Source organism: Buteo buteo, chromosome 18 (genome assembly GCF_964188355.1).
Source record: "Buteo buteo chromosome 18, bButBut1.hap1.1, whole genome shotgun sequence".
In the NCBI taxonomy this organism is placed as follows: Eukaryota; Metazoa; Chordata; class Aves; order Accipitriformes; family Accipitridae; genus Buteo; species Buteo buteo.
The window spans coordinates 6082328-6103147 of record NC_134188.1 but is presented as its reverse complement, the minus strand read 5'-3'; the positions used below and the strand labels follow the sequence as shown (position 1 = coordinate 6103147).

General features: G+C 39.1%; 1 protein-coding gene across 1 annotated transcript in view; it reads right to left on the bottom strand.

Moving 5' to 3' along the window:
• ATP8A2 (ATPase phospholipid transporting 8A2) overlaps positions 1-20820 on the bottom strand; it is a 306672-nt gene that overhangs the window by 264557 nt on the left and 21295 nt on the right. Inside the window, exons 6-16 of the mRNA XM_075050583.1 lie at positions 20140-20180; positions 18241-18314; positions 15191-15260; positions 13655-13782; positions 12502-12613; positions 11659-11824; positions 9093-9220; positions 7739-7816; positions 5564-5652; positions 4738-4782; positions 3401-3476 (exon numbers count right to left, since the gene is read on the bottom strand). Coding sequence (XP_074906684.1) covers positions 3401-3476; positions 4738-4782; positions 5564-5652; positions 7739-7816; positions 9093-9220; positions 11659-11824; positions 12502-12613; positions 13655-13782; positions 15191-15260; positions 18241-18314; positions 20140-20180 — 1007 coding nt within the window. The remainder of the gene's footprint in view (positions 1-3400; positions 3477-4737; positions 4783-5563; positions 5653-7738; positions 7817-9092; positions 9221-11658; positions 11825-12501; positions 12614-13654; positions 13783-15190; positions 15261-18240; positions 18315-20139; positions 20181-20820) is intronic.

Here is a 20820-nt window from a genome sequence, read left to right as displayed (position 1 = left end):
GAAGAGTGAAAGCTGTTTCTCACCAAGCTATAACAATTTAATTGTCAGCTATAAAACAGTATGTTTTGACAGTTTTCAGGCAACAGTTACTTTCTGAACCAAAGCCTCCCAGAGGTTCTCACCACCTGAATGTATTTTCCCCTACTGTATTTTAAATTCCAGTTTTTCATTCCAGTAGTGATATGTTTTTCTTGTTCTGCTTTCCTAAGGAATTAAAAAATCAGCTGATTATAGTGGTCATTTCAAAGCTTGATGGGATAAAAGCCTCAGTTCCCACACACTTCATGAAAAAAGCAGACATGCTGGAGACGTAACTGAACACTTTCATTGCAGTAAAGGTTCAACATGAGCACAACTGTTATCTGTTCTGCCTGACCAGATGCTTAACTACTCATCACACATACTACATCAATTCATGCATCTGCAGCTATACAACGTGCCTGCTGCTTCTTGCCCAAGAGCTAATTTGTGGGCCACAGAACATAGCTGATATACAGATAGGAATTAGTGGAGAAAGTTCAGTGAGAATCCAGGGAGATAGAGAACTCTAGGATGAGATCCAAGTTTTAGTTCTTTTGCTTCTTGACCTACTTCCCTGCACTCGTATCATCAGGGTAAAAAATAACCCCACACCAAATAGGCTTGCATCCCCATGGCGAGTTTATTCACAGCACATGTGCAACTCACAACCACCAAGATAAAGACCATGTAGCATATTCACCAAACTTTCTTTTAAGTTTTTGGAAATAACTGATCTTTTCTTATTCTAATAAGAGTTTACACTGTTTTCCTTATAGAAACAAGTCAGCATCATACTCTTGGCACTGCTGCACCATTCATCCAACAGAAGCTGTTACAAAGAAAAAGCATAGGCAGACAAACCTAGGTACTTAATTCCACATTAAAATCCCAGAGAAGCAAAGCAATAGCTCCCCGTGTTTTCAAGACAAGTTATTTTTCCTTGGAACACTTCCTGCGAGGCAGTAATTCTTTGGCTGTTACTCAAGAGTGGACTTGGCCACCAGTCACTCTATACACAACAGTGGCCCAGAAGAGCTATGAAATTTAGAGGCAATGCAGGATGCTAAAAACCTTCCTAGCAGATGGAAGACAGTCTCATGAGGACAAGTACAGTATTTTTTGTTTTCAACCTGGAAAAAAAGTTACTTGGCACTGAGACAGCTCTAAACTAACACTTGCGACTGGACTGAAAAAAATAAAATCTTCAGGACCAGAGCAATGAGTACTTACTGAGTGTTTGTGAGAGATGGCACATCGACAACTGCAGATGCAAAAGGCAAATGTTTAAAGGGAATTCATTGCCCAGCTGAGTACTGCACCATCTGACCCCACAAGGCAGCTTGTTCTACAACACTTCAGTTTTAACACCTAGTTCACTAAATGAGTAAAGACTGTCAGCCATCTGTAAATGGCATTCACAGCTCTCTACTAGCTGTGAAAACGAAGACGCTAAGGAGCTTGAAGTACAAGGAAGCCGTTTGTGCACCTTAACAGCCGACCTCATGCAAAAAGCTAGTGGGCTAGAAACACACGACTTCCCTTCTCCCACTATCCTGGAATCCAGCCCTCATCCTACTGATGCAGTTTGACAAATGGATCTTAACTTCCTAAGCAAGCTGTCACATGTAGCCCTTGCATTCTTGTGTCTTGTGCTAAATACACCACTTGTCAGTGGGTGGCATCCATCTCTCCAGCAGTCAGGCTCCAAAAGATATCTTTGGCCTACACAAGGTACACCTTAGGTTTTATCAGCCAGAAGTTTCCCCACTGATTCTCCGAGGGCTGAGTTGACAGTGTGCTCAGCCCTAGTCAGCTGTGCAATGACAACAGTATTTACTTGGTTCAAGTTGCCAGCTAAAAAGAAACTAGATACATAAATGTTCAGCATGTAAAGAACAAAGACTTCTATCTGAGCTGTGTAGACACCTAAGGAAGCTACCAACATCCTTTATTTACCTGCTACAACAGCAAATATTCTATCTCCCAAAGTAGAAGCTCTACCCAGAGGAGATCAAAGAATTAGATATCCCAAAGTTGAAGAGCCATCTCAAGGCTAGATGAGAAACCCTATCTCACAGACCATTTGGTACATGTCCTTTCTGCTGAGTCTATTAAAGCGTACCAAAGCACTTTCCTGTATAGATGCCTAAAGCAACAGCCAGTGAGGAAGAGCTCAAACACACTTTACCTGTAGCCTGCACCTAAACCAGTAGCCTCCCATTCAGAAGGAGTACCTGGCGTCAGCAACTGCCATAAACCATAACTGTAGCCATATATAAACAAACAGAACACAAAAGAACAGGAAGCAACCCAACTGCAAGTGACATGCAGTGGAAAGTTCTTCCAGTACAGACGATTACAAAAGCCACACAGGAAACCAGTATGTTGTTGTGGAAGGGGCACCATCCTGAAGGTTAGAGCACAAGAGCCACCTTTAGGCTCTATCACCCTGAGGAATACGTAGTGACATTCAAAGTAATTACATATTCCTTCAGGCATTTACACCATGCTGCATTTCAACTTCTTAAGTACTGTGAAGCAAAACAGAAAGTAAAGCTTTGCTGCACAAAACCAGTATGTTATAACGACATTTTAGATGCTCATACTAAACTTAACCTGCCCAGTTACAGAAGTCACACTAAGGAGAGCAATCAGCTAGTTGAGTTTGTCATCTGAGTTTGTGCTTGCCAATGCCCAGATCCCCTACTATAAAACAGCTTCTGCAGAATAGAAGGGTTGTGGTTTTTTGCAAGTGATTTAAATTGTCTGATGTCCAGTCAGACACTTCATAGCTGCAGGGCTTCTGAATAAGCAATGAACTGACGCTCTTCTAAGGACTAGGTCCCTTCATGACACAACTGGCTAGGCTAAGTTTTCTAATCACTCAGTCCCAGGCTAAGCTCAAGCTTGCAATTAAGTCCCATCTCTTACATCCTTTACATAACTGGAATTCCCAACATCTACAGTATTTAAAGCATCTCCACGCTAGAACCTCCTTACAATGCTCTGGATTACCGTTAAAAATGGTATTTTAACTGTAAGTATGTTTGAACACTCCAAGTATTTTTTTCTTTTGAAGAATTACAATTTCTACCATCATTTGCTACAAGACACTATCTTCCATACACACTAGCATATATGAAGCTATTTTATAGCTAGCTGTTGCCCATAGCAATGCCATTGTTTCTTTAATTCAGTAGTAAGACAAGTGGGCAGAATGGGGTTGGGGGAGCTCTTTTGTTTTCTTTTTCTGCACTCTGTGCTTGCATGACACCCATAGAGCAGACTTGATCACTCAACTAGACTTGTTTAGCATTCAACTCCAGAGAGGCCTAGAACAGGGCGTTTAAGAGACATGATATTCAAAGAGTAGACTCACATGGTCATTTTCAATGTTTTGCAGCAGTCTTGGGTCATCGAATTCACACGATTCACTAGTGGAAGGAGGTAGCTGGCTGCAGAGCAAGACAAGCATATTAAAACATAACAGTGGCAACATTTCCAGTCTTACTACTGCATCCATTTTGTTGGGAAGCAAAGGAAAGACAAAGTAGGATTCCACTGTCCTTGAAAGTACTGTGAAAAGATCATATGAGTAAAGCACAAAGTGCTGAAAATGAGCAATAATTTCTTCAGAACACCCGCAAGAAACCCAAAATGGTTATGCTTGAAAGTGTATTTGAGAAGATTCAAGTGTCAACACGCTTCCTAGGACACAGAGAAGCAGCTTGTAATTGATTTCAAGGTGACTTGCTTTTAAGATAGGTCAAAGATCAATATCCCTAAGCTCCCTCTCTAGTCAGAGAGTTCTGCTTCAAGTTGATACCTGGAGAATTTTAAGCTCCTCCACAGAACTGACTAGAAAAGAAGCGTACAAGGAGAGAAAAGATGACCATGAAGGAAACAGCAACATACCGAAAGGAAGAGAGGCATCTGTAGAAATCACATCTCAGCCAAAGTGGCAACATACAATCATATCATATCACCTTCCTAAAAGGTGATCATAAAAATGAGACGGACCAGTGGAAAAGCCTGACTTAGTTCATCAGAAGGTGGCCAACAGCAGTGTCCACCTGTTCCTTGGCTGGGAACTCACTTCACTGTATTTGCCAAAGCCACATCAGCCCTCTCTGGCTCTTCCCCCCTTCCTGTTAATCTGAACATGCTACAGTGACACCTGCGTAACACTTCTGGGTTTCCACTCCTTTTTGTAGAATGGGACAGACCCATCACCTCTACTCATTAAATCTCTGAATAAAAAGGAGTTGTCCTCTTGACATGCGACACCTCCAAATCAAGCCCCTTCCTGGTTTAATTATTAAAACATAGCATTTTAATAAAGAAGTTCCTTTTCTTTTCCTTGTCAGTTTTGAACTTAGTGATTGCAAAGATCGACATTCAGTCTCTAGCTAAAGGTAAGGTTACTGTAAAGGTTACTCTTAGCTTCCAACTTGGTTGTCTGCAATTATAAATAAGCAGTACATTAACATGCATCCAAGCCACCCCAGCCACTGCCTATTCCTCACCCACCATCTCTATGCAGAAGAGAAGATCCATCACCACCCACCAGCTCTGCATTAGGCTCCTGCTGGAAGAGCATTTTACTCAAACACATTGCTCCCTTGAGCTTCTTCCAGTCCCAAATTGGAAAGAAGTCTTTATATAAATTGTCCCCATTCTGCTATACAGAAAACAAACATCTTAGAATATATTTACCTGAAGTCTTCTGATGAACGTTCTCTTTCCAGTTCAGGAAAGTGACTGAGGAGTAGAAAAAGGAAAAAAAAAAACCAAACCAAAAACCAAAACACCACATTTAATCCACTTCCCAAGCCAAAAAATAGGTAGAAGGTGAAGATCAATGAGTCATCACACATACAAACATACGCTGTAACCATGGGTTCAGCTGTTCAGAAATTTGAACTCAGTTTTCTGTCTTTTGATGTAACTAATTTAACCTTTGAATTTCATGGTAGCTAACTTGCACAGAGATCTTAAGACTACCCATTTAAAACTAAGCAGAAACAAAGATTTAGTATTCAAGACTCAAAAGGCCAACTGCTACAAAATACCGGCATAACTCAAAGGGATCCTTTTGACAGAAACAGAACAAAGCCAGTAAGGGGGTATCCCTCCCGTGCAAGGAATCTTTAACTTTACAACTACAATTACAGCTACATGGTTGTAATGAAATGCTGGTTCATCTGAAGAAGTCAAAGAAACATGACTGACATGTTTGACATGACTACCCTTGGGCTGCATCTTTTTCCCTCTGGAAAGGACAGAGGTTATTTAACACTTCTGGTTTAGTTTAAATCAGATAAGTTAGGAAGCAAGTTTTCTTTACTACATGTAAAGTACTCCCCAGGTTTGCATTTCGTAATTTGTGTTAGAGGACATGAAAATGAAAGCTATTAACTGAGACAACAAAGTATACTAAAATACAAATTGAAGAACAGAATGTTGTAATCCTGTTCTGATATAAATGTACCATTAATAAGCACAGATTAAACTACAGAGTTTCTAAAAAAGTCATACCTACCCATACGTCACTCCAGCAATACTACATTTCTTAAAGTTCATGATATTGCATGTTAGAGTACCTGTTTTATCAGAAAACAGGTATTTTACCTGGAAGAAAAAAAAAAAGTCTAATTTTCAACTTGCAACATCACAAAATTCAAAAGTGGAAAACAGATTAGGAATAAGGAAAATTCTGGGAGACATATGGCTCAAATGTCACAGTATTGGCCAATGCAGGCTTATTACAGCTTGGTTTGTCTTACCAAAGCTACAGGAAAATAATCAGTAAAGTTACTTAATGGCATTATTTCTTCTTTATCTCTAAATGCAGAAAGGCTCAAATAGTAGGTATTAATTGCCAAGGCTCCAGTGTGGTCAGCACAGATGTACTTGCTTGTGCTATGTTAACATTCACCAAATCTTTCAACTGTACTACCATCAAACAGCAAGACTAGAAATTAAAACAAAGAGTCTCAAGATTGTTGAATCATTAGAATTTAACACACTGAAGAAATTCTATGTTCCAAAAATCACCAGGAATTTGTTTGGGGTTTTTGTTTGTTTGTTTGTGTCCGTCCCGTCCCCCCCCCATAAGCAGTCCTGTGCAAGAAATATCCTAGAGTAAGCCAAAGTGGTATTCTGCAGGCAAACATAAGCTGCTTTTTCTGGTATCCAGTCATGAGCAGTCCTGAAGTGCAAGACACATAGCCAGTCAGCGCTGCCCAAGCTAATAATCCCTTAATGTAAACAAGTGACTTTTAGCTACAACTTGGAGACAATGCCAACACAGCAACACAACTTCTTGGAGCAAGATTCACACCTTCAGCAGGTCACAACAGACTAAACTTAATTGCAAGCTCAATTCCACACTGTTTCACCTCTGCACTAGGTAAGATTTTAAGCCAGCAACAGGTGGGAAGGGATGGTGCTAACATAGGAGCTAGCCAATTTAAAGACCAGAATATTTTGTCTAGAGTTGCAAAAAGCTTTTCCTCAATATTTGCAATTCAGTTCAAGAGAGTGTACTACACTATCAGTTAAGGGATCCTTTAGCTGTGCACTAGACTGCTGTTGAATACAGCATTGGAAATGGAGCCTGTGTAAATTAGAAGTCAAAGTGGGTACCCAAATATCTGAGGAACTTCAAGTCATTAATAATTCTAGCATATAACAAAAACTTAAGATGCACCTGTGAACAAGTAATTCAATTAATGTATCAAAAAATTCAGCCTAGTTACATGGAATCACTAGTAAGTCATTTCTGAAAACAACATATTGGCCAACAATATACATTATGCTACGTAATATGGTTTACTTCGGACAAAAACACTACCATAATCTGGAGGCTGATAACTTCACATGAAAGCAATCTAACTACAAATCAAATTTTAACAGTCCTAAGGAAAAGGCCAATCAGATTAAGCAGAAAGAATATTGACTATCACCCTGCTGAGCAGCACATAGTAATTATTTATTTTACATACATAAACATTGTCACCAACACTAAATTCACACAAATTATGAAGTTCATGTGGTTGAGTTACATACTTATGACTGGTGGTCAAGGAAAAAAGACTAGGATTTCGCAATGGTACTAAATAATTCCAATGACAAAGTTGTGTTTTCCAGTAACCTTGTTTTGGGAAGCCCTTCCATTTTGAAAAGAACTCATTTGCAGAATTTATAACAAATCTCTTATAACAACTACAAGTTAATAGACAGTTGTCTTTACTTAAAAGGCAAATGGAAATGCTTGAAGGAACACAATCTAAATTAGGAATAGAAGTGCATTTTTGACTTGCATTTCCTGTGAGGTGGTCAGAAATATGAAGAACTAAGAACACAGGCTGAGGCTGTTGGCCTGCTCTTCAGCCAAACTTAGTCTTGTACATTCTGCGCTGGTATACAGAGTCACAACCACATAGCATCTCTCCAACACCCTTGAGGAAAAGGTCAGTTTAGTGATAATGTAAGAAATAAAGATTCAATTTGCAGACTTAAAACTATGACCTCATATTTAATCCTGTGATCTCTCATTATTTACTTGTAATACTTGGACTAATGAAAGTAATGCTGTCACATTAACCCAAAACACCAAGCAACAGAATAAAGTAGTTTTGTACAGCATGCTCTCATACCTTCCATCCTCCCAGAACATCTCACAAACATGACACTTAAGAGCATGTTGTCTTACCTGCCCAAGTTCCTCATTAAGGTTTGAGGTTCTGGCCATTGCAGGTGTATCTGTTTCAGGATAATACATATCTATGTCCTGAAATGAGAGGAAAAGTATACCTATGCTATGCAAATTAAACACTGAAGTCTCCAGTCTTCTTTTAGTCAGCTCCAGCTTGGCTTGATTAACTTAACTCCATTGGTGGGGGTTCTGAAGGCTTGAGACACACATAGCATCGAAGGCTGAACAGGCATGCCTCCTTTCCAAAGTATACCTCCATACTACATGTACATGAGAAAAGCCAGATTTAATTATAGGTAATTATAATTTTCTTCATTTCATCTCTAGTTCAAGAATTCAGTACAGTAGGAAGAAGTTCTAATAGGCATTAGACATGCTAATCATAGGTCTTCAGTCACAACAACACAATTAACTCTAGCCACAGCCATGATTGAAGAGACAATTTAAGTGACTCTGAAATCAACTCCTTCTATTACTAGATTTAATTGGGAAAGTAAACAAAACACAGCTGCTATATGAACAAAAACAGTTTCTCAGATAAGCTAAGACTCTCCAATACATTGTAAGCAGCTCAGAAAACAGACACATTAGACCTTATTTATTTGTATTTTAGAGGAACCACTACAACTTCACCAAAAGTCCAAGGACTAATGCATACGAAGACAAGGTGTTCCTCTTGTATTTGTCCAGCTTAAGAGGCATCACTACAGTATTTCTGGTGTACAACTAAAGAGAAACACACTTTGAAGTCAAAGCTTGCCTGAACAGAAGGATCACTGTTCTGTTGCATGAGGCACCACCAACTCATCTCTTTACAGAAATACTACGATTCATACCAGAGGTGACCTTGAGGCCAGCCTCAGGATTAAACAAAACAAAAAAAAAAAACACAAAAAAAACCCCCACACAACACACAACACAAAAAACCCACACCAGACCCCCCCCCCAAAAGCCCACAGCCCCAAAGTAGTCTAGTCTTTCCCTCTGTTGTGGCTGAGAGAGAAGCTATGAAGTACTGAAGAGTTTACAAAAGATATTTACTGAACATGAGTCAGCTGAGAGATCCCCTTCAACCAAAAGAGCTGAGCCTTCCTTCTTATACTGAAAGCCTAAAATATACAAGAGTGATCATTTGCACAAGGGATCTTCCAAGAACTAAATTTTTTAATTTCCTGTGGAACACAGAATTAATACAGAATAAACCCTCTGAACTTCTCCCTGCCTTTCCCAGAAGCTGCATCAGAAAATTCATCAGAAAATCTGGTAAAGACTTCAGGGTGGTTTGTTTTTTTTTTTTTTTTTAATGTCACTTTCCAAAACTGACATTAACACATTTATTCTTGTTACTTACCCAATTTATAAAAAGAGCCTGAGTAAACTTGACAACTTCCAATGTCACCAGAAGACTGATTGGAATAAGGTTGTTGTACAAGATTATAAATGTCAGCAGATTGTATCCAAAGTTGACAGACAGCATTTCTGTGGACCAAAAGACATAAAGACATCAGCAGACAGGAGGCAGAAGTCTGAGCGGTACCAGTATAGGGGCAATCATCTTTCTGCAGGTGGCCTAATCAGATTTAGTAGTGCTAATCACAAAGCGTGTTGAGGCCTAGTGTAAGGGGCTTTTTAATATTGATTTCAATAGTACATATATAAAACACCCACAGAACACATGCCTGGATACACAGCATATTATGCCAGGTGAAGAAGGGCAAGATTGGCAAGGCTATATATTTGAGAACAGAACACTTTCTGAACCATTTTTGCTAAACAGATGGTGAGAAGTATGATATTCCACATTATAACCCAAATTTAGAGATTTATCTGATGTTTCAACTGCCCCAATTAAGAGCCACCAATATCACTAGTAACATAACTTTACCTTTCAGAAAGTGCCTACTTGTCTCAGGGGAGTTAGAAAACGAAAAATGAAGACTAAAATTTGTTGTAAAAACTGCCAGTACTGGCAGAATTGAGAAGTTAACTCACACTAAAGAAATCTAAGAGAACAAGTTGACTGTTAAACAAGCACCTAGTAAATGAACTAAGGCATCCTGCTTAAGCAGAAGAGCTATTATTAATGGTGACAATGGGCAAGTTGTCCAAGTAAATCTGCCAGCACAACTGGTCCTAAAGGGAAGGGGAATCATTTACAGACAGCAGGCAGGAATGGACAAGCCTCAGCAGAGACATGGGATGAAGGCTCCTGTTCGTGGTGCTGCCCACAGCCTCTCTTCACATCCAAAGTCTCCGCATGTGTCTGTTCACTTGCCTCAAAGCTTAGGGAGACACTTCAGTCAGCATGCACACCACCCAGCACAATGGGGTCACAGCCCACAACTATGGGGTTTTCAGCATTACAAATAAATAGTAAGAAGGCAGGGGAACAAAGTAGGAAGACAGAAAAGCCAGAGAAAGTTGCTGAAGCCTAATGAAGATCGGAGCAAGACTTGAAGTTTTGACCCTGTGTGGCACTAGACCCCCTCCGAGAGGAAACGAAACACCTCCGTAACACCCAAGCACCTCCAAGTTTGGGCACACATTAATTCCATATCTTTGATCAGTTTACAGAAAGAATAGAAGCACACTTGATATTGGAAAAGGTGTTTCCAATACAATCTTTATAGAAATTAGATATTTAACAAAAATTTAACATCTACCTGCCTAGCCTGAAAAAGTGTCTTTCCCATGTGTGGCAGTTAACAGAAGTGACAGAAATTTTGTGTTCAATTTACAAGAAAGCATCTATACAGACTACTGTATCATCCTCATTTATTACACGTTGCACCTGTTTTATATTAGCACAAGTTCAAGAGTTTCTTCCATTCATCTTTTCCAATATTACTTCCATCATTGGAAGACACCAATTTAAGCTTCCTCGTTAAAAAGCAAGGGGCAGGGTAGGGAAGAAACTTTGAAAGTTGCTGATACTGATACTAGAAGACATTACAACTACCAAAAATTAAGCGTCAATAAAGCGCTTCTAAGCTCTTCCTGCAGGCATTTTTTTCATTACTATCACAATTGCAGTTCTTTAACTGCAGAAGACACCCTTTGCCATCTGTTTTGCGATCACCAACAGAAAGACCATTTGCAGTTTGAGAGAATCGTTTTCAGATCTGCATCTCAAGATATTTGTAACAACACATTTTATAGCTAACTAATGTAACCCCCTCAAGTCAGAAATATACTGGAGAGCAATTTACTTCATCCTTAAGTGTTTGCATAAGACCCATCTTAGATACCTGAACTAATAAATTCAAGGAGTATGAAAGAAATCAAATAAAACCCTTTAATAAGCACACTAAGAGATCAGTTTTCTCATTAAAAATAACAGAAGTCAGAAGCCAAAGACTGAAACTTTATCCAATAAACACAAAGTCGCAACATTTAGCATTTCACAGTTTTCTCTATAACAAGAGCAGATCAACATTTCTGACTGAAAAACAGCTCAAGAAATCCTTTGCTTCTATACATGAAAGTAAAGTTGAAGTCAGCATCAAACTGATCCCTACTATCCTGCAGTCAGGTACAGTCAAGACATGATATGTAAGGCAGCAGTACACAACCTGCTCTGAAAATAAATTCATGCATGGTATCTCCACAGAGCTGAAAGAACACCAAATATCCAAGAATAACTCTTGCCCCTCTTCTGTTTCCACCCTGCTCCCTGGATGGTAGCCCTGTGATATTTACCTAACCTTTAGAAGGTTTTATTAACAGAAGCCTCCCTGGCAAGTTTAACTTTGCAAGCCCATTCTCAAAAAAAAAAAATAAAAAAAATTGGGCTACCAAAAAGCAACAGGCTTTGTTTCTTGTGATTGTTTCTTGTTTTATTCATTCATTTAGCAAAGCTAAGGGCCTGGCTGGCCCTACAGTCTGATACATCCCTAGTACGCTGCCTGCATACTCACTGTTGGAGCCAAGGTACCAGACAACTTCGCCATGTGTTCTGTTCCATAATAAGGCACCTACAGAACTCACAAGGGCCATCACCAGGAGAATACAGAACAAAACCAGGATCTGCATGTTGGTCACTTTCTCCACATTTGATCTCTTCAGAGGCGCTTTGGTTGAATTCTGAACAGCAGCAGAAAAAAAAGTGTCTAGCAATGGCTTATACAAGAGAAAATTGCAGAGGCAAACTCAGTCTTTCTTTTTAGAATCCATTATAGAACTTGCTACTTCAACTCTATTTAGCTCAATATGGTATACAAAGCTCAACAATGTAGTAATAGCAGCGAATACTTCTAATGACTCCAAAACTGATAGGAGATCAGAGTTTTAAAGACCTAGTATGCTCATCTCCTGGCTACCCATCCCAATGAGACCAAAAGTGAGAAAAACATACACGTTGCCGGCCTCTCCAGACACTCCCTGCCATTAAGGCAATACAGAGACTGCAGTCTTAACCTAATTATCTCCAAGTGCTAAAGTTGTAGGTGGTCATTACTATCTCCTCAGCTGCTAAACCTCAGTTTTAAGGTTTGTCCAGCCACCAGATAAATTAAGATAAAATACAGTTAGTTTTGCTTACACATTGAAGTGTTTTGAGATAAATACCTCAATAAGTATTTACACATGTGGATATGCAATCTCAAGTACAACAGTATCCTTACATTCCTCAAAGCCTTCAGGTCTAAAACAGCTACAATGAATCAAACTATTTCATAAACTCAAATCCAAAAGATGAGTAAAATACAGGAAAAATGACCAGCTTTATCGGAACATGCTCTAGACCTCCTTAAAAACTTTACCTGCATGAGTTTTGTATCATGTCCTGTATAAACAACAATACCCAAGACCCATTGAGTGTTTCTCAGTTGTGCACCTCTTAGCAAGATCTGGTCTGGACCAACAGGAACTGGGCTGCAAAGCAAAAAATATACATATATATATATATATATATATCTCAATTCTTGATAACGCTTTAGTAAAGTAGCTCTCCTTTCAGCCTTACTCACCCCTCAAAAAAACCCCAAAACAACAAACCACAAAAGGAGGAAAGTAATATAATGAACTTACATTGTCCACACAACTCAAGAGACCACTGAAACCTGTGCAAGTCTACTCCCTACTAAAGCACAGTAGGATGAAGGTGATACAAGGGAGCTGCTCTAGTTACCCAAAACTTGAGAACTTATGTGGTAGCCATAAGCCTGCTCTGCACTTCACCTTGGCTAATATGTTCTCTCTCACATTAAGGACAGAGAAGCATCACGCCTGCAAACAGATCATCCATTCCAAGCACACTATAACCTCCCATATGCCATTAAACAAGTGTTTCGGGAAAACTGTACTACCCGTGTGATTTTCAAGTGGGATGCCAGTGGTGATCTACTATTCTTGCATCTGTCACAATTCAGCTGCGTTGCCCAAGGAATACAGTTTTTGTGCAGGAAACAGGTACAGCCAGATGAAACCTGTGTGTTCCTAACGACCTGTCAATTCAAGTACTAAAACCAAGTTTTTTCTTTCAGGAGTTGCAATAGATCAAAGTCACACTGATAAACACTCCTGATTCTGGGATCATTTTTCTCTATAGCTCTGCACTTGGTGCAGCCTTTGGCTCTAGTTGAAAGAGAACGGTTTCCCATTTCTTCTGTGTAACTCCTGTAACAAGAAGACCCTGAAAACCCCAATCATTCCCCCCACTCTTCCTTCTCTTTAGATGTTACTTTTGAAAAAAGACTACTACAATTCCAAAGAAGTTAACTCTCCCATAACAAGCAGATGACTCCATAGGAAGACAGAACTATGTTATCTTATACTGGCAGATGCTCTAACAACTGTTATTACCCTCCTCTTCCCAAGCAAAAACATCCACGTGCTCAGTGTTGCAGACTAAAAGCACACAGGAAGCTTTTTTCCTAACCTAATGAATTTATGGCTTTGTTGTCAAGTCAATACCTTTGACCATCTAAGCGCAAGTTTCCAGTGAAGTCGTAAAGATGACGGTTGGGTCCTTCACATTCTATCCTTCCAGAAACTTTCATCAATTCTTCTCTTGACTGGAGACTAGCAGTTTGAGACAATCCCTGCAGAAATCAACCCAAAGTAGACTCTTGTCAAAAATTTTTTATTAGAAGGCAACCTCAGAAAATGGTGTGTTCTGCCAACATCTAAGATATCAAATGTAATTAAACATGTGGGTGTTTTCTGTTGGATTTGTTGGCGGCTTTTTGTTTTGTTTGTTTGTTTTTAAACAGGTATTCAATAACCTTACCCTGCAGGGAAGATTCATTACGGACACATATGAACCTGCTTATATAGGATTGGTTTAAATCCCTCTACACAAGAAAGTTATATTACCTATATGATCCCTCGGTAACCAAGAGGAAAGTCCCATCCATAAAGGACGAAGTTGCACATGTGCAGGAGGAAGGAAGTAGGAGACAAGCAGTACAAACAGGCCTGGCTTCTCTCTCAAAGTATATCTCGCTGATGTGTTACTGCTGCCAAATATAGTCACTCCTAAGTGTGGTCTCTCTTGGGTCACTGCAGCCATTATGCTCTGATCCTACTCAAGGTTAATTATCAACCCATCATGCAACTCTAACTAGTGCATTGCTACTCCATCTCACAGTGCACATGCAACACTCAATTGCTTTTCATCTATGAAACCTCCACTTTAAGAGGGATCCATTTAGTGTTTCTTTTGCCAGATTTTGACTGCAGCACTGCAAGCCAGAACAAGACCTTGAAAGTCTCCACAACCTTATTTGTGCATTTTAAGCAAGTGTTCTGAAGCGAGCAAAATCTGACAGGAACTCAAGATCTGATCTATTGGGCTGATCCAACAGTAAATCACATTTCTACAACGGTAGTAAACAAGCAGCTAATGTACAGCTTCTTAAAAACAAATAATCTGCATGTCAAAATCCTAATCCAAATTCATTTTTTTGTAATGAAAGGAGGCAAGTATTCTAAATTATTTCTAAACATCATAATTGACAGTATTTCTTCAACAAAACTAGAAAGATCCAAATAAATTCTACTAACCACAAAGAGAGAACAAATTCATTTAAACATATAAAAGGTCCTTTTCAGCACTCGAGAGGCAGAAGCAGACAGATTGGCACTTGTGACAGCAAAAACTGCAACTCATCACAAGCACAGCTGATTTTTTTAATTTTTTTTTTTTTTAATATACCATTTCCAGTTCCACTTACTGGACTTTCAGCAAAACACTGCCAAGGTCTGCTTTATTTGCCTTTGTAGGCTTCCTCCAGATTAGTTCCTTACACTTGCACATGAAGCATTATTGCTTAGGTTTTTATCTGTTGAAAAAGTACCTTACAGTCCCCTGGAAAGAGATATGCTTTGTTTTCTTTAAAAAACAGTACTTGTGTTGTTGTCATGCAAGCTAGACTCTGCTTTGTAGCTAATATTAGACACCTAAATGGGGGAAAAAAAAAAAAAAAGGTGAAATTCAGTTTGTTTTACCTGTCGTATTTTAAGATTCGTCTCCCCGTCAAGATTAGCTGTTTCAATATAGCACATGGCTTGCGGTTCACTGTAAGGAGCGTAAGATTTTCAATATTAAAACTCAGTACTTTTTGTATGCTACTTTTGCAGTACAATGGTCCACAATACACTTCTTCAATACACTGCAGAAGACAAAAATCCATATTGGTGGTATGTGACCATGAAAGAGCCAGCTTAAAGTACACATTTTCCAGGGATGTCTTTAGATATGAACACTTTCATACAGGAAACTGGAGAAAAAAAGTCAAGTCTAAATCAGAAGGTTAATAAGAATTTAACAGGTCATGATAAGCTTAGATGCCTGAAGTGGACTATTTTATGTTGTGATCCATAAAATTGCTTCAGATGTCAAGAGCTATAGATAAAATACTACATATTGAACAGTGTAGAATGGGGATGTGCTTGGATGAAGAGGGTAGTGTTCTCTGCTATTGAGTTCTGTTGACAAACTGCACACACAAAGGGTCATGGCCACAATATCACCCTGAAGTTGACGGACTTGGGGAGTTACATCTGAAGTCACTGCTAATCAGTTGGGTTTTTTAAGAATCACAAAAAAGTACAATAAGATTGAAACTGAGGGCTATGATCCGCATCTTCCAGAGATCCTTCTGCCCCTGACAACAGGGGCAAAAAAACAAACAACCAACCACCCAAACTTCCTCACAGAACTAAGTTTTCCCTTAGTCAAGCTCTTATCTACATCTACCATGGAGGAGCTCTGCATGAGTAGCACCTGTGATAAGGAAAGGTACTTCATCATAGATCTTTTCCTAACATGCCCCTTAAGATTTAAAACCTCTGTAAGGCACCACCAAAACTATTTTTTCCTGACTGTCTTCTCAGGCTACTATGGAGTAGCAGTTTCCCATCTGGACTCAAACAAGTGCTTCTTCAGCATATCACTTTTGGTATTCTTGAGATGTTGCTACTTCTTTTCAACGTAACCAACTGCTTTAACAGCAAATGTACTTAACCAGCAGAAGAGTCAGGAATAAAGGCTCCTTAGGACAAAAATTGTTAATAAACAGACAGGTACATTTGTAACACAGTAAGAAGCTAGACTTCGCTCTCCAGAGAATTTTTCTTAAAAAAAAAAAAAAAAAAAGAAGGTTCAGAGTTTGCTCTTTGTCGTCTCCTACATGGGCAATCTGAATTCTGAACCCGAGAAAGACACAGATTAAGTCCAGCTTGATTCCTATTTTACTTCTGTCACAAATAGTTCATCTACTACAACTGAAGTGGTTAACTTGGGAGGGAGACCTCTTGCAATACAATTCCTCTCGTTTCCACAGAAACGTGGAAGTGTTTCCATATAAAGTCGCACTTTGATTCAAATACCTTGTCATTCATGTATATTTATTCTCTCTGTAAAATTCATTTGATGTCACTTTTCTTCTATGAGGGGAAAAAAAGACTCAAGATAAAAACAACTGTTTCACCTCTGACAGTCAGCTCAGACACAGAAAATTAACACATACAAGCAAAAGACCCCACCCCTTCAGAGCATGCAAAGCCTTCTGGTGAACTGAGGACACTTAGTATTGTAATTTAAAAGAATCATGGGAATAATACCAATTGTAAAGCAGAACTGCCATAGAAATTGCTATTTAATTCAAGCAAAGCTTCTCCCAAATCAACATACTTGGGGTTAAATTCTCCAGTTATGCGATTATCAGTGACAGAAGGTTAGTAGAGTAATGTATAACAAAAAGCTGACCCATGCAGAAATAAAGAAAGTTAAGAAATAAATCAGAAGGTATTTAGTATAATACATTAGAGAAGTTCTCAAGTAGAACAAATATTTCTCAGTGCTAAAACAGCAAGTTATTGATGTTCAAGTGTAGCCTAGCTAACTGCATATTAAGGTTGACAACTGCTTATTTAAAATTTGGGGTTCGTTTAAAAAAACCAAAACCAAAACCAAACAATATCGTATACCACGGAATGAAGATACCTCTATCCTTAATCCATGACAGTTCAAAAAGACTGAGCTTCCCTATACAGCTTTCAAAAAAATGAAACCTCCCAGGAACGGCACAGACAAGGATGATGGAGCATATAATGCAGCAGCTTAGAAAACAAGTTCCCTCAGAAGTTGGGTCATCTAAGAGAACTGTAACCTGGAGACCAGAGCAACCTGCAGTCACTGTTGAAAAGCATGCAGACAGAAGGAAATTATGGAGAAGAGCAAGATGTCATAAGGTTTGGCTATTAGAAAAAAGCATGTTCAACAACAGGAACTGCGCTATTGTCTCTTGTTTCAATCTCATCTAAGTGGACAGTGGTCTTGATTTGGCCTGAAGTTGTTCAACACAATATAGAATCTAGATCAGCAGCCAAGTGCCACTCAAATGCTTTCAGGAACTAACAACCAAGCTTTGTTTGCCAGTATAAAGAAACTGTCCTGTATTTCACAAACCAAAATGAGGAGGGCTCAACAGTTCACTGCTGCTACAATGCTAGGGATGGGCTATACGTGTGCTGTATCAAAGACAAGGAGTAAACAAATGAAGCCCAAAAGCTATTTTTCAGGCTACTTATTAGATGCCAGCTGGGCTAGCCTTTTAGAATTACTGTTTGAAAGAGAAATCTTTTCTGAGAGGCAGGAAAATATGCTGGAAACTCAGTGGAATTAATTGGAAAAAAACTTAAGCTTCCTTAATTAAATGGAGGGATCCTCAGAAAGCAGCAAGAGCAACTGAATGTATGAAACTTGTGTAATAGACCTTCAGTCTTCCAACAAACTCAGGGATACACTTTGTGAATTACAGGTACATAATACTATGAAGTCTTTAAAGAAGCCTTCTTTCTTAAGAACCTATCTACATTGATCTATGAATCATTGCCTACTAAAGCACTGTTTTGACATTGCTGAAATTTTATTTTAAATGTGGAGAAGAATTAGTGCCATCTGATGTCTGTTTCTGTTAATAGCAAATACAGAGTTTCAAGTCCTCTGCACCTCAGTTCATCAGACACATCACTTCCACACCCATTCAGGATACCTGGAAGATATAATGATCATGTCTGCTGGAAGATGTTGCCCATTGGTGACCTTCACAATATCGCCTACTGCTACCTGTTCAGTCAGGGGCAGGAGTACAGTAGCATGGAAAAGAAAAACAAACAGTTCGCTTGTCTAGAATGTTAGTTTGTTATTTTGTTTCACCCAGTCAAAAGAACAGCATCATGCACAGAACAGCTACAGACAGTGCTTCTGAAAGTCAGAGTACTTTTCACTGCAAGTTTGGAAGTATCAAAGTATTCCCTTTTTTGAATGCAAAGTAAACAGTTCTCTATAGAAAAAAATAGATACACACCGTGGCAAAGTGTGAACGTCGGTGGCTTATATTTAGTAAAGATTACTTGGTTTCTATAATCCTGCCACTAACCAAACTTGAGGGTTTTTTTCCTTTATTAAACCTACAGAAAGATTTTTTTTTTCCTAGTACAAAAGCCATCTTAAAATTTACCTTCCCTCAAGTATCAAGAGTTTCTCCTATTCCTTCTCCATACTACTTACCTATCCAGTCAGCACTATCATTTTTTCTTAGCCCTCTTTAGATGCACCGCTTGTAGTAGTCATTAGCAAGAAGTATTGTCTCTACAGTATCTACTACAGATAGATAGTATCAACCAGTTCTTCCCTGACCTATAGTCACTTGAGATGTGCCAAGTCCTGTTTTCTGGAACACAGGAGACCTAAGAGCTTCTGGCACATTTAATGGGAGTCACACATGCATGGGACTTTCCATTCTAAGATGGACCAAATAGCACTCTCAACACAGTAAGCCAGGCTTGCCTGATGATTATCAGGCTGCTTAGCGCCAATGCACTGCTTAAGAGTCTGAAATGGGCTTGAAATATTTTTAACACATTAATTTATAAAAATTGAAACAGATGGCATGTTTGAACAGGCAGATTCATTAGTCTTACTCTGATCCCACTGAAGACAAATTCCCTACCAATTTCAAGACAAAGATCAGAAGTCTGCCTTAAAGTAAACAAGGTAGATAATACAGAACTGTTATTCCCTAACAATAAATGCGAGCCTGGACAATATGCAGATGCGGACACAGGCCAATTCAAGAACTGCTTAAGGGTGTAAGGAAACCAGATACCAGGCTCAGCTTTAAATATCTTTCAATTCAAATAGGACATGGAACAGCATGAACAGGCATCAGCATTAACCATAAGAATCCCTGGCAATCTGTAGTTTCTACTATAGCCTAACATTTGAGTAGGATTGCTTTTAGGTCTCTTGAAGCAGGTCTCATTTCCCAGAGGTTTTAAAAGGGTGTACTTTTTCCCTCATTTATTAGGTAACAGGGCTAATTTTGTCATTAAAAAGGCATTAAGAGCCATGATTAGATCAATACATCCTGAGGGATTTCAGCAAGTTCTAGAAATAAAGCTCACCACATCCTCGCACAGGGCTTCCCAGAACATGGGTCCCAAGTGCCTGAGGAAGCAGCAGGGCTTGTGTTCCTTACTTGAGAAAACAGCTTACTAACTAGCCTCAAAACCCAAGTACTTTTTAGCACAAGAAGCAAAATAAGTCTCTGTTTGACTTTCAGGTGAGGTACAGCATTGCAGTGAAAGTTACTCTTCTAGATGTGGACTAAAAATACCCTTTACACCCTGGAGCCTATTAACTGTCCAAGCAAAAACACTTAGAACAGTTCATAAGCGTTTGACTGAAGCATAGTACTAGGATTTAAAGATGGGTACTCAGGTGCCTTGCTCAGGGCAATTTTCACTATTGCAACAGAAAGGATCCCTCCCACCCCAAGTCACAGGGAATTCTCACATAGCATACATTAATTCTAGGCCTCTGAATTTATTTTGGCAAGAGTAATTCTTGAACACCCTCTTCCACTCCCGCCCACCCCAATTTTATTTACCTCTTTCCACATAATGTTCTGCCACATCCCATTTCTTAGAACTGGAAAGAAAGTTTAAAGTTAGATTAAATAAATAGCCAAGATTCAGACAAATCTCAAAACAACTGTATCAGCAGCAGCAAACATTGACCAGAATAGGAACTCACACACAGATCAGAAAAGTACTTTTCAGAAGCTGGGATCACACTTTTGTCCACAGCTGTAGGCATGTGCATCCAAGAAAGAAGAAGAATCTGCCCTTAGGATTTGTATCATTTTTATCACCTGCTAGACAACAGTTGGTGGCCCGATTTCTTCTTGGCATCATTTCATACTAACCCACAAATGGGCAGTGTTGTTGTTTGTTTGGGAAGTGAACTTCCTTAAAACAAAGGGCATTATTGCCCACTGTCATTCACTACCAGGAAGCATCTTTATATGTGATTTAACCACAGAATTTTCACTTCTCACCTTTTTCCTTGCATTTTGTTCACAATGTTTTGACACATCCAACTTCACTACCGCATCAACTGCCCTTATAAGGGCCTGTAAAGGGAATTAGGCCTTAAGCCTCATTGTTTCTAAGACTATTCATATGAGACATATAACTAAGAATTAGAGATTGTTTTAGATATGATTAATAGAATGCGGGTGCTCATAAAACAATATGCATAAACTGCTTATTCGTCCCTTGTATAGCCC